A 17,355-nucleotide genomic window follows, 5' to 3' on the forward strand; every position below is an offset into this window, starting at 1 on the left:
CCTTGCTCAAGGGCATTTCAGCCATTGGTATTGAGTGTGGAAGAGAGCACCGTTCACACACGACATATGACATCAAAAAGAGTAGACGCTCATTATGCTTTTGAATCGCTCTCGCAGTACTTTGACTTCATAAACCAATCGGTCTTGCAGTGTGCAGCGCCGGTTCAAGTCGAACAAGCCTAATTTCTTTTCTCTCACAATCTTTATAACATATATATAGGCTATATAGTAAAAAAAAAAAAAAAAACTGAATCAAGACCATCTAGTGGGAATGTGAAAGGAGTGTATCTACTAATGTCAGAGGGGTTAACCGCAGTTTAAAAAACAAAACAGCATGTCCCAATATAATAATACCTTATTAAAGCATGTTAGCAATATCAGCTTATATAACTAGTAGCTAATGTTAGCATCTTACCTGCTGCAATGTCTGCTGCTTTCTCGTCGTCAGACCGATAGCACTCCTTTCACTGGTTCGAAATGGCTGGTGCACAGAGGCACCTTATGGACAGCAGAGGGAGCTCCCAGTGCTAAGGAGCACACTGTAATGAAACAAAACGGAGCAAGTGAGCGGCGACTGTGTGATAACTTCAACTTAATGACAGCTTTGTAACATTTGTTTAACATTTTCTCCGACTCTATGGACTCTCCAGCCTTCAACTACACCTGCACAGCAGTGAGTGATACTAGGTAATTTTTACTATTTTTCACATTTTACAAAGTGACTGTTATTGGTCTCACTATGCTCATTGTATGCAGGCCCGGCACCACAAGGGGGCAAAAGGGGGCAATGCCCCCTCAGATCTGACTTGTGCCCCCTCTGTTTCATTTTTGTATTCAGAGTTAAAAATAAAATGTTCAACCTTTTGAGTTAAATAATAATTTAACCTTATCCCCATGGGATTTAGAATGTTCAGTGTTGTGACTCGTGACATTACTGCCAGATTCAAACGATTTTACAGATTCGCGTTGGTTGACTTGGCGATGAACCAGAGACTGACGAGCTGTTATAATCACAACTATGCAGTGTTTTCAACCTCATAATGTTTATTTTAGATTTCATACATTTAAATAGGCTACACATAAGCACTGGTAAAACAAAAGCCTACATTTGAAGTGTGTGAAAGCAGCAAAAACAATCTATCCATATATAATTTGCCGACGTGTGTTTTTCATATCAGATAAACACAGTGGAAGTAGGCTAACTATAAAGTTTACTCTATTGTTATAAAGATTTTTAAACGATCAAACACACTCACAAATATTTGAGAATCGGAATATAGGATAGTTGATGACATGGTAAGTAAGTTTGTAAATATTTCGAATTAAAAAGGAAAAACGAAATGAAGGATAGCCTACATCTGTTATTATTGTGGCTGCGGTGTTTCACGTCACAAATAGACGCGTTGCCATGGAAACATTAAGGGGGAACGTTCTAATATAACTGTCGCCTTGAAAAATCATCATTACACTGTTTAAAGGGGGGGGGGGGGGTGAAATGCTATTTCATGCATACTGAGTTTTTGCACTGTTGCAACTCTTTAACACTGTTAAAGAGTTGGATTCCCATGCTAAACATGGACAAAGTTTCAAAAATTAAGTTGTACGTTTGAAGGAGTATTTCTGTTCCAAAAATACTCCTTCCGGTTTGTCACAAGTTTCGGAAAGTTTTTTTCGAGTATGGCTCTGTGTGACGTTAGATGGAGCGGAATTTCCTTATATGGGTGCTAAGGGCGCGTCTGCCTGAAGAGCGCGCGCTCCCGTATAGCAGAGCAGAGAGAGGCTGTGCACAGACAATCACTCATCACAGCGAGAGTGTCGCGAAATGTCACAAAAGGAGTGTGTTTTTGGTTGCCAGGGCAAGACAACCCTGCACAGATTACCAAAAGAGAAACAGCATTAAGGGACCAGTGGATGGAGTTTATTTTTACACAGCATCAATGGAGTTGTGGAAGTGTTTTTGTTTGTTCCCTGCATTTTGAAGATGCTTGTTTTACAAACAAGGCCCAGTTTGACGCCGGATTTGCGTATCGTTTATTTCTTAAGGATAATGCAGTCTCAACGAAAAAGGGTCACGATCGTGTGTTGGAACCGCAGGCGGTGAGTAAAACTGCTTCAAATATCTCTGTGTTGTTAACTTAGCTATCGGCGCGTAAGCACATCAAGTAAACAACATGCGATGTTGTCATCAAACTGCACGAGTAAAACTGCTTCAAATATCTCTGTGTTGTTAACTTAGCTATCAGCGCGTAAGCACATCAAGTAAACAACATGCGATGTTCTCATCAAACTGCACTTTCCACATGTACAGCTTAAAAAAAAAAAAAAAGACGACAAAGTGGAACTTAGTAATTTTCCAAAACCACTAATCAAATATATACAGTTTCAGTACATACCACATAGAGAAGCCTTTGCTGATGCTGCTCTTGTTAAATTTCAGCCTCTGGATCTGTGTCACAGCTTCCAGACGCGCTCAACACAAAAGCCTACTGGCGCTCGTGATTCTTTAGCTCCGCCCACACGTCACGCCTCTAAGCGCTCGTGTTTTTCCGGGAAAAATCGGTACAGACTATCTTTCTCTTATGAATATAATAAAACTAAAGACTTTTTGGAGTTATGAAGGATGCAGTACTACTCTATAGGTACTCAAGATTAACAGGATATTGAGTGAAAACGAGCATTTCACCCCCCCTTTAACATTTGCTAGTCTCTGGTTACCTGCAGTTGCATATGGAGTGTTTTAGGGAGCGCTGTACTGTATTTAAAAATCTGTCATTGCAAAGCGAGATCTCAGTGTGTATTAATCATTGATGGTATAATAAAGTTAAGCCCCCTTAACAATTTCACATGCCCCCTCAGTCATTTCATCCTGCAGCCGGGCCTGATTGTATGTGATCATTACCAGTGACAGTGTACAATGATGCATTCAGTTTGTCACTGCTCCTAGGTCTACAGTCAGCCCTTATCTGGTTGAGCCTGGACCCATCAATAGAGTCTGGCTGCAGACACGATGCACTCTCAGCCGCGCATCTGCACTTGACACATGCTTTGTAGCCCGTGTATGCGCTTTGAGGACATGCACACTGATGCCCATTTCACACATACTCCGTCTGCATATGCATTGCGTATTTTTTTACGCACCCATGTTAACGTATTCCAGCGTTCACACTGCACGCTGTTGCGGTCCGTCAATGCGTTCAAGGAGCAGTGCGTCTGCAGCAGTGCAGCGATCGTTTACGTACAGAGTCTATTTTTGCTGTTCTGTGTAAGATTATCCTTGAACAGTCCATTTCATTAAAAGAACCCAACACCGCACTCCACAGTTCAGAACGATTCCTCATCGAACCATTAGTGCATCATAAAACACAGTCATGGTGCCAAGATGGCTAAAGGAGATGTCACTATGGGAAGTATATGTATTTTGGTACCTACCAAGAGCTCACTCAAAATTCATCAACTCTTCTGGATGATCCTTTGCTGAACTTCGTCAACCCTCTCAGAGTGTGTGTGTGTGTGTGTGTTCGTATATTGTATTATCAATTATTAAACTACTGATTAACAAGCACCTGTTTATAACCCTTTTTTGCAGAATATAATGAATTATTAAATCATCAATTAAAAAGATAAAGTCTGATAGTCACATTCAATGTTAATATGTTTACCAAAACTGACACACAATAAAATAACTCAACACACAGCAGTTGGTGATTGCTGACTTTGGTAAATAATAAAACATAAAAACATGTGCATTGTGTGTGCGTCTGTTGTTGAATTATTTTAAAACATAAATACAATAAATTAAATACTGACTATACTATTCAAATCTAAAATCATTACATAAAAAATAAATAATGAAACCACTGTTTTTCAATTTTGTGTTCAACAAATTTTTTTTAATGCATGTTGTCCACCACATTCTCTAAAAATGTATGCATGTCCTACATAAATGTAAAAACAAATGATCAATGGCTCTAAAAGATCGTCCTTCATGAATTCTGCACAGAAACACCTATCCAAGGCCTCAGCAGCTTCTTCATCTTCCATGCACAGTATAAGAGGAAGCTGAACTCATCCAAAAAGATCCCCAGAGATCTCAATGCACCACTGACTGGCAGTCTTAAGATCCGTCATGACATGCACATAAGAAACAACAATGCAAAAGAGGATTAAAAAATATATGCTGAACAATAATGGCTGTAACCCCTTGAAAAATACCTACTTTTCATGGAGACTGAACCACCTGTTTCTTCGGTGCAAACTCAAGGGTGAAAAGATTGGTTTCATCTACCTAAAAAATGTATATATATAAATTCTGAATTTAAGCCATTCCCTTTAGTTACCTTTAAGCCGGGCACTTTTCCTGAGGAGCTGCTACAAAGTAACATACATATTATATTTATTTATATTACATTTACAATATATTTTCCATTTTGTTAATTTGTATTCCATGTGTCGCTGTATATTCAAAAAAATTCTTTCAACATGAATTTATAAGTGTAACTGCTCATTAAGTGTCTGGAAATAAACCTACATGCCACTTTTGTGTTCTTCTGTTCCACCTCTGAACAAATTAATTTTGTTGATACTGTTTATATTTGATTGATAACTTATTCTTCTTAGTTTGTTCTTATTCTATTGTTTTAATTAGACATTTCCAAAAGCTTATAAATAAATATTTTCAAATTCAACTTAAGATGACAATTTTAACCAAGTAAAAAAAAAATGGCATTACAAAAGGTAAAAATTAAATTCCCTTGTAAGCCACTTTAATGAGTCAACTATCATCTCATAATGGGAAGGCTAATTTATTATCAGTGTTGTGCAAGTTACTTCCAAACTGTAATACATTATAAATTACTTGTTACTGTCATTTAAAAGTAATTCCCTACATTACAATATTACTGTCTCAGAATTGTAATGCATTACATTACCCCTGTATTACTTTTGAGTTACTTTCAGCAGAACCAACCTTGTAAAGTTTTTTTGAGTACCATCAGCGTGGCGGGAGGGTTTGGGGGGGGATCTTTTGGAGTAAACAGTTTACGGTTTGCAGTTTACCGTACCTGTTTATTTATTTAATTATTATTATTATTTTTTAAAAATATTTATTTGTTTATATGCTATTTCAAAAAAGGGAAAAAATATACTTAAAATAAAACTCCATACTTCTGTATAGGGCTGGGCGATCTGAGGAAAAATTCATATCTCTCTATTTTTTGTCTGATTTGCGGTATAAGGTAGTCTATATCTTGATATTTTGGATTTGGATTAAGTGAATGTAAGCATATAGGCATATATTAGGGTTAAAATCTCATTACATTGTAATATAAAATTGCAATCTAATGTATATATATATATATATATATATATATATATATATATATATATATATATATATATATATATATATATATATTTAAAGCAGAAGTTAAAGTTAAAAATGAAAATTATTAAAAAGCACAGACTGAGAAAAAAGGCTATTTTGATTACCCCATTACACTTTACAGTTAGTGCTATCATACAAATACACTTACTTATAGGTTTAAAATTCTACATGTCACATTTAATGTCCAACTATAAATATTTCAGTAAAATGTAGCATTAGAATTATTGCGCTCCTGTTTCATTGAGCTCATCTGTTTGGTGCGCATGCGCGGCTGCGCTTGACTCTAGCGGAGAATCGCTGAAGCAAAAGCTCATGCACTTCTGACAACAAAATGGAAATATTTCAATTGTTTTTTTAACATTTACAGATGGCGAATATACCTGTGCAAAGTAATTTATGCATTAAGGAAAACAGCACATCTCAAACACGTCTCTCAGTCTCTGTCAGCATCACACGCAGCCTTTCTGTCAGAGCTTCTAACGGGGCGAGCGCTTTGAACTGAAACTATAAACTATAGGCTACTAGGAAAGAAATAAAACGCAGAAATTATTAAATGCAAAACAAACACCACAAGCAGCTATTGACTGACCACGAACAGGAAATATGACTTATTTGCTTCATTTTTCGATTCGTTAATGTCTTGCGGTCTTTAGTTTTTTTTTCTTAGTTTTTTTTGAAAAATTAAATTTTTGGCTAAAAGTGCATTGTAATGCAAACATTACTGAACATGTACCGAGTAAAATATTACTGAAAATGTATTAGTAATGCCTTACACTACTGCGTTACAGCAAAAAGTAATATGTTACTGTAATGCATAATGCATTAACAACACTGTTTATGATCAGATTTTTTTATTAAACATTAGAAAAAAGTTATTAAGCTATATTGAAAGATGAGAATTATGAAAGGAACTCAAATTAATGAAACATTAAAGGGACAATAAGTAACTTTTTTGGTATTTTATTATCTAAAATCAATATTTTTATTCATAAATATGCCCTCAATGGTGTACAAATACCTATGCCAATGTTTAAACTAATCCTCGTAAATGAAGAATTTATTATCTTTATATACATGGGACGGGTAGGTCGACGGAGGCTTCCATGTAGTTCCGCCATCTTGCAAAACTATAATAGCAGAGAGGGACAAAAAGTACTAAGCCAACGCATTTCCACAACGCGTTTTCGGTTAGAAAGGTGTTTGAAACTGCACGGGCAAGTTTAACCTTTTAGATGTCACCCCCATTTTTGAACCTAGACGTGAAAGTACACTATTCACACTTAAATTGTTATAATTCATAAACACTTTTGAATACAGACCAAAGGTTGGTCTCTTTTTAAAGAAGACAATCTGCAGATTATTGCAGAAGTGAAAACATTTAAAAATATGAAAGCATAAAAAAGTTATAGAAGTTTACATTTACTGTAAATACATTTATTATTTTATTTTTATTATATTTTATATAAAATAAATATTTTATTAAATATGTTTTAATCCAAAATTGCTATAAAATTAAAGCCATATGTCTACATAAGTTGTGTTCCAAATTTGAAGTTGATATAAAAAAATGTAGGTTCATATGCAATTTTGTTTAGGCGTTATACCACAAAAAGCCACCGGGGGCCATTGAAACTCCATTGAATTTTTTGGATGCATTTTTCTGTCACAAATGTATCAATTTCTCTCTCAATTTTATGTCTATGACAAAATAACCACCAAATATGTAATCTTGAGACTCAGACCTTTCCAACGATATGTATTTTGTCAAGATTATGAAAAGTTTTGATTCTAAAAGACCGTAATATATATGGAATATGACCCCTCCCACTAAGGGGGAGGAACACGCTAAAAGATTTTAAAGTATGATTTCCATGGTAACGCAGTGTCCGATTTCAAAATGGTTTTCATAAGATGAATTTGGAGTTTTAAGCTTTCAAATGATATATAATTTATGATGATTACTAAAACATGTGATATGGAAAAAGGAAGCGCAATAGATTTTTTGTGACAAAGGTCAGAACTCCTGTTATGATGTATATGTTTTGAGGTGCACTCGTTTTATAAATTTATCTTTTACTGTTCCTACATCATTTTTAACAACAAAACGTGGTCAAATATCTATTTAGGAGTCTTAGACCTTTCCAACAATATATAGTTTGTCATGATTAGATTAGGATATAATTGTAATATATTAAAGTAAATTTAGGCGTCCCGTATACGGGACGGTGACATTTAACAGGTTAAAAGTCTGGATTGCATGCTTATTATGGACCATACATATGCCGCGCCACAGGAGAAGAAAACATCGTCGCCAAAAAAGTCAAAACTAGAACGTAAAAGGAAATGTGACCGTAGATTACAGAAAACAAGAGTTAATGTCGGGGAAGCTTTTTCTAGGTGGAAAGAGCTAATGCTTGATAAAGATTTCAAAAGAGACGCTGAAGTGGCCAGTTTTCTTCTCGACAGGTAAGTCAGTGTTACAATCTATATTATAATATTTTTTTCTTTGCTTGGTTGTTATTATATAGATAGACGAACATTTATAGTTAAAAGTTAAACAGGCTATTTGATGAATAGCAGCTATTGAGTAACTGTTAATGTAGCGAAGGTGCTAAAAACTAGATTTGTAAGTTTTAGTTTTTGTAACCCAGAAATTCTATAGAAATATTTTAATAGAGCATACGATTTTTCTTGCATTGTTTGCACACCTAAGGCTACCAAGTTAATGTTATCTGACATTTTCTGTTATTTATCAGCTATACTGTGTCCTCGCATTGAATAATAAAGAAGCATACCGTAATTCAGTATCTTACGCGTATAGTGTTATTTGTGAACGTTGAGGAGGGTCAACAACTGCTGGAGTCAATTTTCCTTTTTTTCTTTTTTTTTTTTGTAAGATTAATTGGACAATAAACCTTGATCTGATTTTCCCATCTGATTTGTCCAGTTATGAGAGTACCCTTTGGATTAGGAACACATCAACCCCCCTCAAGGCAAAACGTTCTCAAGTGGCAAATGCTCCAGCATTGTCAAGCATTTCCAGTGGAACAGATAGGTAAGTAAGTCATTCCATGGAAATTATTCTGTAATTGTTCAGGTTTCATATAAAACTTCTATCTACCTATACTTCATAGTGTGTTATCATTATTTATTTTAGAGATGAACATATGAGTGCACTGAAAATTGAAACCCTTGAGCAGAGGTGACCCATAAATCTTTTTTTTTTAGTTCTTTAGTCTGTGTCCCTTCACAATTGCATGTTTTCATCTGATACATGTTTTAAAATATCCTTTATTCTCTTAGTATGCATGACATGAGTATTGTTGAAGAGGAGTTGAATGAAAATGCCTTCAATGACCCCATGAACAGTGTGTAAGTGGGCTTCTATTCTATTCTATCTTTGGATTTTTATTGAATTGTTTTTATTCATTCCCTTTTTTTTATCTTACAGGATTGATTGGGAAGTAGAGGGACCCTCACTTCATGGTAACCCGGACGACAGCTCTGATGAGGAATACCTTCCAACAATTTCATTGCGGTGAATTATTTATTACTACTTTTTACTTTGTTTATGTGTTGAGTTTTACATTTTAAAAAGATTCAGTGCTATTTTGAAATGTTTTTATATTCTTTTAGTTCACACTGATGTTTCGGGTGATAAATAAGATCATGGTTATATGGCAACAAATAATATAAATAACTTAATTTTTCTGTGTATGATTCTTGATTTCCTGCTTTGCCAGAATGGGTGGTGCACTGAAGGGAGCACAGGTAATTGATAATCTGCCAACTATTGGGATTGATGAGACCGTGCATGATCTGCCTGCCCCTGAAGTTCCTCTTGATGAGCCCTTGAGTCATGAGCGGACAATTTTGCCAGGCCCTCAGAAGGTCCTCAGTGAGGATGACATTGTTGGCGTCAGAGCAGCAGTGCTCTATGAGAACTGCTTGAGGCAGCTTGTCACATTTTTTACTTTGCCCGTGAAAAGATGCACTGGTGTCTTGAGGACTGGTTTGGTGCGTGACAGTGTTGCCCCCTTTTCAACAAACATCGTCACCAGGGGCACTGCAATGAGTGTTGAATGGGTAAGCCTTTCACATCACATCAAAATGTATGGTAACAGACAGCACTGTATATGCCTTATGAATTTATACTTCTACCCCTATCTTACCAGATCTGCCCCAATGGACACTGCCTATGGCGGTGGAACTCACAGCCTGTGTTGAAGTTTGACATGCAGGCCGGGGACTTTCTTCTTTCCACAAACATTTTACTCTCTGGAAACAACTACACTAAAGTTGCTCTCCTATTTAAATTCATGAACATGCAAATGGTAAACCCTAGCACACACTACACCATCCAGGAAACCTACTGTGTTGACCCTATTAAAGATTTCTGGGAAGAGAAGAGGTCTGAGGCCATCAGCCGACTAAAAGGGAAAGATGTTGTGCTCCTAGCTGTGTTTATTTTTATATTTGACCTTCTTCTACATAAAAAGTTATAGTACTATTCAATTAAACTAATTTTGCAATCATCTATCGTACAGTTGTTGTATTTTTAAATTACCTTTTTTTTTCTTCAGGGGACGGCAGAAATGACTCACCAGGGCATTCTGCCCAATACTGTAGCTACACAACCATGGAGCTTGATTCTAAGGAAATCATCCATGTGGCCACTGTAGACAAGCGGCAGACCAACTGGAACTCCAATATCATGGAGAAAGAGGGTTTTATCCAGACAGTGGACAAGCTTACCCAAGAGATAAAGGTAGTTGAGTTCTGCACGGACGCTCATGTCCAGATTGGAGCCCTTTTGAGTAAGTGGTCATATTATAAAATGTTTGAATAGAAATATTGAATTGCTGATTGAGACACTTGGGACTAAAATTATTACATACTTCACAGACCCAGACAAAGGCAGATATAAGGATCTGAGAATTCACCACAGCCTGGACATGTGGCATGGTGCCAAAAATCTGTGCAAAAAAATAGCAATCGTAAGTTATAACACTAATCTAATTTATTAATAATGAATTGTACCTTCCTGCATGTCGATGGAATAATTTTGTTATGTTAGATCTCCATCAAAATATTTAAAAGGAATAACTTCCATTGTTTGTGTTTTATTAATCATCATAAGGCAGGAAAGGTGAAAGGACAGTCTCTTCTCCTTCACTGGCTGAGGGATATAGTAAACCATTTCTGGTGGTGCTGCAAGACAGCAGAAACATTTCAGCAGTTTCTTGTAAGCAGTAGCAATGTTATAAAAGAAAAAATGGTAATAATGCCATGATTCAAATACTTGTGATATGATAATGTGTTAGTGTTTTTTCTTTTACTTTCCTCAGGCACTTTGGATTGGAGTTCTGCATCATGTTTGCAACAATCACACATGGGAAACAGGAAGCTGCCAACACGACCACCTTGAAGACATTCAGGATAAAGAGTGGATTGAAAGAGATTCCAAGAGCCATAAAGCACTAGTGGACATTGTCCTCAACAAGCACTGGCAGAAGGATGTCCACAAGTATCTGCGCTTCAGGTAAAGTGTGGGGACATGACATTTAAAAAGAAATACAAAAGTGCCACAAGTCATGTGTGGGTGGTTGTTTTTAGGGTCTATTTTTTTTTTTTTTTTTCAGATCGACAGCACATCTGGAGTCATTTCAGAATCACATTCTGATGTATGCCAGCAAGCGCCAGGCCTTCACTCCCCGAGTGTATGACACGAGAGTTGTGCTCGCAGCACTGGACTACAATTTTCACCGCGAACAGCCAACATACAGAACGGCTGAGGGCCATCAAGTGTATGTCAAACTCTCAAATTTTTACAAATTTGTTGTATTGAAATAATTGCATATTCACAATATAAATTATGTATTCACAAGTTTGACAAGTTTGTTTCTCATAATGACTAAATGACTTGTAATAATTTTCTTTTGGGAATTTTAGTTACAGGAAGAAGTACAATAAAAATGCAAGGAGATATAGCCTTTACGCCATAAAGTGTCAAAAATCATATGATTACATCACCGAGTTCAAGCACGCATCTTGCAAGGGAGGGTCACAAGCGGAATTGGGATGCCGCGAAAGAGGTCCCTAAGAGCAGACGACCCAAGGTGGCTTGGTGTTGTGCCACCGATACCGCCACCACCGACATCCGAGTTGGTACATACACAGGTCAGCAGAGGTCTGGGTAAGTGTCAAACATCTACTTGCCCTTATTTTAGCCCATTAACTTAGCCTCAAACTGATACTGAATGGCCTGTCTAATTGCACATGTCTTTCACAGGATCAGCCTTCCATGCTGTTTCCAACTTGGAGACAGATTGAGATATTGTCTTGCTGATATTTGAGTTGTAAATGCATAATCAAAATTCATTGTAAATAAATCTATATTTGTGTTTTCAAACAAACTTCTTTTCAATCTTTTTTTGTATCAAATAGTCTTTGCACATAATTTTGAGTTTTTTTCTCTATCCCTAGTGTAGGGCAAATACAGCACAGAGAATCCCATTAAAAAGTGTTTTATTGTTTAAAATAAAGTTTGAGGTCAACAGAAATGCAAAGAATACAAAATATATGTAAATCGATATAACCATTTACAATATTTACAAAAATGTTATTAGATCCCTGGAATGTAGCCGGTGTATTGTCCCTGAGGGTCTGTCACCTAATCCTGCAAACACAGCAGCTGGGAATGACTCTCCTGTTCCCCTGTCCTAATGAGCCATGCTGCCAGAAAATAAAGTGTCTGTAAGCTGCATGTCTGTATTCCCGGTTGTCATCACCGGGCTCCCTTACATTTCCAAAAGCAGTTAGATCCTCCCGGTACTGCCTATGTATCCGCAGATATCCCTCATCCAGGCAGTATTGTGTAAAATGAGGAAGGAGGCTCACACAGTGGGCAGGGTCTTGTCCACAGCATTTCCGCTCCCTGTCGGTCGGCATGTCTCTGCAGTGGAAACTGTTTGGAAAACCACCATATTAAGAAGATGAAGATGATTAATTTAACTCCGATGTAACGATATAAAGCCCTGTTTCCACCACAGAAACTTTACCCAGGAACTAGGGACTTTGGCCTGGTACTCTCAGGAGGCAAGGAAGTCGACCGGAAGTTGAAGTCGGCCGCGTGCCGCCATCTTGTAGCAGAACTTCATTTGCGTTAGCATCCCATTGACTCCCATTCATTTTGATAACTTTACATCTGAGGCGTTTAAAGACTCCGTTTGTCCATTATTTATTTCTAAAGATACACGACAATGTATAAAGGGCTCCATTACCTTCTATGTTACATTATGGCCCCGTAGAAACAGTTTTTGTAAACAATAGGCTAACGATTGCGTCATAAACACTCGACTCTCTGTCGCATTACCGTACAGACAGGAGGAGAAGCTCGCAGGCAATTAACTTAATATGGCGTATTGGCGTTACATTTTACAATACTATACAAAATAATTAATCAGAATACTTACTCCTGCTCATGCACGCCAAAGAACTCCCCGCTCAAGCTCGCCGTCTCTGCAAGATTAACGATGGCAGTTTGCACGCACAGCTACTAGAAGATTTACATCTGGCAGACAGGTTGCTGACATCATCAAGCTTAGTTTGAGTCTGCGCGTCGGAAACGGAAGTGCTAAAAAACGCTAAAAATGGGCTTCACTTGTCTCAATTGAGTTCCAATGGGGTCGCTGTGTCCATTCCTTTACTGTCTATGGGTACTCTGTGTGTTTCCACGGCAGGAACCAGGAACTAAATAAAGTTCTGGGTAAAAAAAATGGCCCTCAGAAAGTCCCTGCTGGCGAGGTGGTACTTTTTCAAAGTTCCTGAACTTTCGGGGGCGAGACTTTGTTGCTAAACATGCTGATTGGTTGAGTTCACGCAGCATTGGTTGAGTTTAACCACCATTTATTTGGATCAACATTTTCAAAATATTTCTGTTATTGTGTCATGAAATGTAATTTTAAAAGTATTTCGGGCGAGGATGTAGTTGTTTAAAACTCAAATCTGTGGTTTATTTATAAAGGCAGTGCCAATTTAAAAATGTGTTTTGTCGATCTCGGAGACGGTGAGCTCCACGCGATCAGCAGGAGATCAGTCCTCATGTATCCGCCGAGAGCAGCCTCACCTCGGCTAGACCTTCTGATGTGTGTCGCTGGCTCTGATGTCTCTTTAGTGGTTAAACATACGATACATTTATATAATATATATATGTTTATATAATATTTTGTTTCATTGTAATGGCTGTGTATATACACATATCCCTGAACTAAGTACATTTCTGCAGCTGTGGTATTTGATATCCTATTACGTTTTATTGTAAGTGTATAGTGAGGAAAATAGCAGTAGCCAAGGTGAGCTGACTGAACTTATCAAGTACGCTGCTGTTTGCAGATTTACCGGATTTGTGTCGTCGCGGACTACACACTCCCAAGTCAAATGCGCAAAGTATGAACTAACGAGGATGCATGTTCAAAATCAGCGTTCTATAGTATTGAGAAACGCGCGCAGACCTACGTCACCAGTCTTTTTGTCTAACCTTACTGGTACTTTACACCGTGGTGGAAAAGTTCCTGGGACAAATGTTCCGGGTAATTTCGGTGGAAACGTGGCATAAGCAGTTGTTAAATCCTCTAACGTTACGTTACTCCATTTTAAAACATGTGCATAACGTCGAAAGTCCTGTGTGTGGAGGATACATCAGATAATTTTTTTTATAGTTTTCAAAAACATTTATCTAAAACAACACTTTTACTTAAACTTAATATTATACGAATTAAATAAATATACTTACAATAATAGCCTATCTGTGCGACCATTAAATCCTGTGTATCAAGTTCACTGGCCTGTGTGCGTGTATTTAAAACAGTGCGCATGCATGTGTCTGAGAGTGCATGTCTGCAGTCAGACCTTTCTAGGACCCATTGCCAACTGTTTAAATGTATTTAAGGTCCAGGGTGCTACATTGTGCTTTGATGAGCACAATGTCGCACAGTGTAGCTCAATCCATACAAACAACTTGATGTCGTATTTGTAGTTTTGTGTGGAACTGGGAGGGATCTGTTGATACTGGTGGTCCTACCCGGGAGTTCCTCAGGCTACTGATGAAAGAATGATTCCCCCTCTTCTTCTTCCTGGTTTTTAATGGCGGCTGGCACCAACGCAAATAGGTGCATTATCGCCACCTCATGGTTCCCTTGGTGTGTAATTATATATATATATATATATATATATATATATATTTATATATATATATATATATATATATATATAAAATATATATATATATATATATATATATATATATATATATATATAACTATTTTCTTTTACATTCAAAAAAAGAAAAAAACTGATTGCTTATTTGATGCAATCAAATAAGACTGATTGAGAGAGAGAGAAACAATTACATATATATCCAGATAGAAGGTATGATAGGTGAGTAGTTAGAAAAAGGTTCCAAATTAAAAAGGTTACAAAGAGTGCAAAAACACCAATATAGTGAAAACAATTTTATAAGTGATACTGCACTGTAACATTTAATCCATTCCTGATAGCACTGCAGAAATTAAAACTGACATTACTTCAATCCTCATTGTAACATGAGCTGTCAGACAGCTTTCAAATATGCTTATTCACCACACTTGCAACGTTTGTCTTTATAATATGTTCAGTGTACTCCTTACACTCACTCTGTGCTGGCAAATTCCTGTTCGTGTGATTATTGGAGGCTGTCCTCCCAAAAATAACCATGTAGGTCATTTTTGCAAGCACCTATGTTTACATTTTTAATTTATTTGCCCTCTTGCTGGCTTAAAAATAATGACAGTGTCATGTTGCGCCTGTCGTCATTCATTAGGTATGATCATCATCATTACTAATCAAATTGTTAATTTAAATGCAATATGTGTTCATAATGTGTTTACACAAAATGTACAACCCCCTAGTTGCAAGACAGATTAATATATATATATATATATTGTTCATTCTAATTGTGTAGGCTTAACCAGAGGAACATATAAGGACGATAATATCAGTCTGCATTGTTCTTGGTGGGGTGGGACAGTGTTGACCTAAAGGCTGTATTCACAGCTCTCAGTTATACTGTTTTTGGTCTTTAAGATCTAAAAAGTTGAATCTGTAATGTAATTAACACCCTAATAGGGCAAAATCATCTCTTTGTAGTATGCTATTTTCTTATTTTTAAATTGGGGGGGGGGGGGGGGGTTTGCTGTTGGTCTGTTGAGTAGATATAGATGGATGATTTGTATATATGGACATATCAAACGTTTATTTAAAATCTTCTGCCATGTTAAAATTCTAATTTGTACATCTAAAGGACATTTTTTTTTTTTTTATATCTACAATAATAATGAAATACATTATTGGTTGACTACACTAGCATGTACTTTCAGTCAACAGTGACTAATATTATACCAGATGTTGCTGTCATGATGGTATGCTAAAACAAAGTAAAAAATGCCCCAAATTTTTTACACTTTTGAATGTTCATCATAGTCATGTATTGTACTACATCTGCATTTATGTATTTATTTTGGGCACAAGAATAACAGTTCACATTGCCAGCAACAAAAGTTTTCTTCTAATAAAACCTCTTCTGTCACAATCTTTTAGATCCAAATGGCAGAAACCATTACGGAGGCACACACAGCCATGTTGAAAGCAAGGTTTCAACCCTTGAAGAACGTCCGGATCTTGTCAATGCAGCACTAACATACTATATGGAGGGAATGATAGAGATGCCTCTTAAACAGTAAGATTACCTGTTTGATCACCCGTTTTTTCATAATATTACTAAAGGTGTTAAAATTAAGATAAGAACAACTTACACTGTAGGGATCAAGTTTTCATAAATTTGTTACTGGTACACTTGTGTTGCGTATAAAATATAGAACTCTACTGATGATTAAGAAATGTTTGGTTCTGATAACATGTATTTATCTGATTTTTTCCCCCATTTCATTTTCAGTGTTGTTACTGCCATGACCGTCTTCATCGGATGAGCTGTCTTCATGGTCACCTGCTCTCTATCTGTTCACCCTGAGTCTGTATTCAATAGAGTATGAGGCTCATATATATATTGATCTACTATTCAAGAGAGGTAGAAGATCCCCAATAACATTTAACACTTGTTCTGAGGTCCTTATCATCAGCTCCACCTCCAGTCTGGTCCACATTTCATCTGCCTCTTCTGATCTTGAATCTGGGATCCAGGGCTGTGTGCTCCTCCAAGAACTGCCTGATATTCTCATCCTGCAAGACAAAAACAGTGTGAGTGCCTGAATAATCCTAATGAAAACAAGTGAGAACACAATAGGTTTACACTGACCGTCTACAGAACTGGTATCTTCTCGATAGTGTCCTTGATGGTCTTTGTGAAGGAGGAGTCCTCATCATTAACTGTGAAGTGGTGCTGGAGTTTATTCAAGATCAGAATCTGACCCAAGGTTGGGCTCCTTTCAGCAGAGACGCAGATGGATTAAGTATAAAGTATCTTTGTAACTTTGACAGACTGTTCTGCTTTTCTGAAGTCCTCATCAGAATCTCTCTGCAGTCTGAAAAATATCATCAGTTTCATTAGCTGGGCTATAGTTTTATAAGAACAATGGTTCAGACTGAAAATGCTGAAAATGGTTTAAGCGAATCACAAAATTCTTTACCTGTCCTTCTCCATTGCTTTCTGAAGCCAAGGGTCCATGGAGGCGGCCTGGATGGCAAGGAACTGCTCCACCAAGAGGAACATGCTATTCCACCTTGTTCTCACATCCAGGAAGCCCTAGAGTGCGAAAGAGATGTGTGTGTGTGTGTGTGTGTGGTTATCAAAGAGAATTTTCATTTGTGGAGATGTTTTACTATGTTAATTTTTTTTTTTAAAGTCCTTTGAAAATCATAGAGGAGTTTTTCTCTTAAGTTGATCTATTGTGATTTCTACCTACTGAGAAGATGCAACT

At 37.0% G+C, this 17,355-nt stretch overlaps 1 protein-coding gene across 1 annotated transcript; it reads left to right on the forward strand.

Moving 5' to 3' along the window:
- Positions 1-7,826: 7,826 nt before the first annotated feature.
- Positions 7,827-11,697, forward strand: LOC113091523 (uncharacterized). The gene is made up of 7 exons (XM_026257105.1): positions 7,827-8,438; positions 9,967-10,200; positions 10,289-10,380; positions 10,524-10,628; positions 10,732-10,925; positions 11,026-11,190; positions 11,336-11,697. Exons 1-7 carry the CDS (start codon positions 8,333-8,335, stop codon positions 11,484-11,486), a joined length of 1,047 nt encoding a protein of 348 aa, XP_026112890.1. The 5' UTR covers positions 7,827-8,332; the 3' UTR covers positions 11,487-11,697.
- Positions 11,698-17,355: the final 5,658 nt, after the last annotated feature.

This window comes from Carassius auratus, unplaced genomic scaffold (genome assembly GCF_003368295.1).
Source record: "Carassius auratus strain Wakin unplaced genomic scaffold, ASM336829v1 scaf_tig00214205, whole genome shotgun sequence".
Lineage (NCBI taxonomy): Eukaryota > Metazoa > Chordata > Actinopteri > Cypriniformes > Cyprinidae > Carassius > Carassius auratus.

What these genes read in the sequence shown, in the direction of transcription:
- LOC113091523 (XM_026257105.1), top strand. Translation starts at nt 8,333, where the DNA reads ATGAGAGTACCCTTTGGATTAGGAACACATCAACCCCCCTCAAGGCAA. An exon ending in ATTTCCAGTGGAACAGATAG is followed by an intron (nt 8,439 to 9,966) that starts GTAAGTAAGTCA and finishes TTTTTTCTTCAG; the next exon opens with GGGACGGCAGAAATGACTCA. An exon ending in ACGGCTGAGGGCCATCAAGT is followed by an intron (nt 11,191 to 11,335) that starts GTATGTCAAACT and finishes TGGGAATTTTAG; the next exon opens with TTACAGGAAGAAGTACAATA.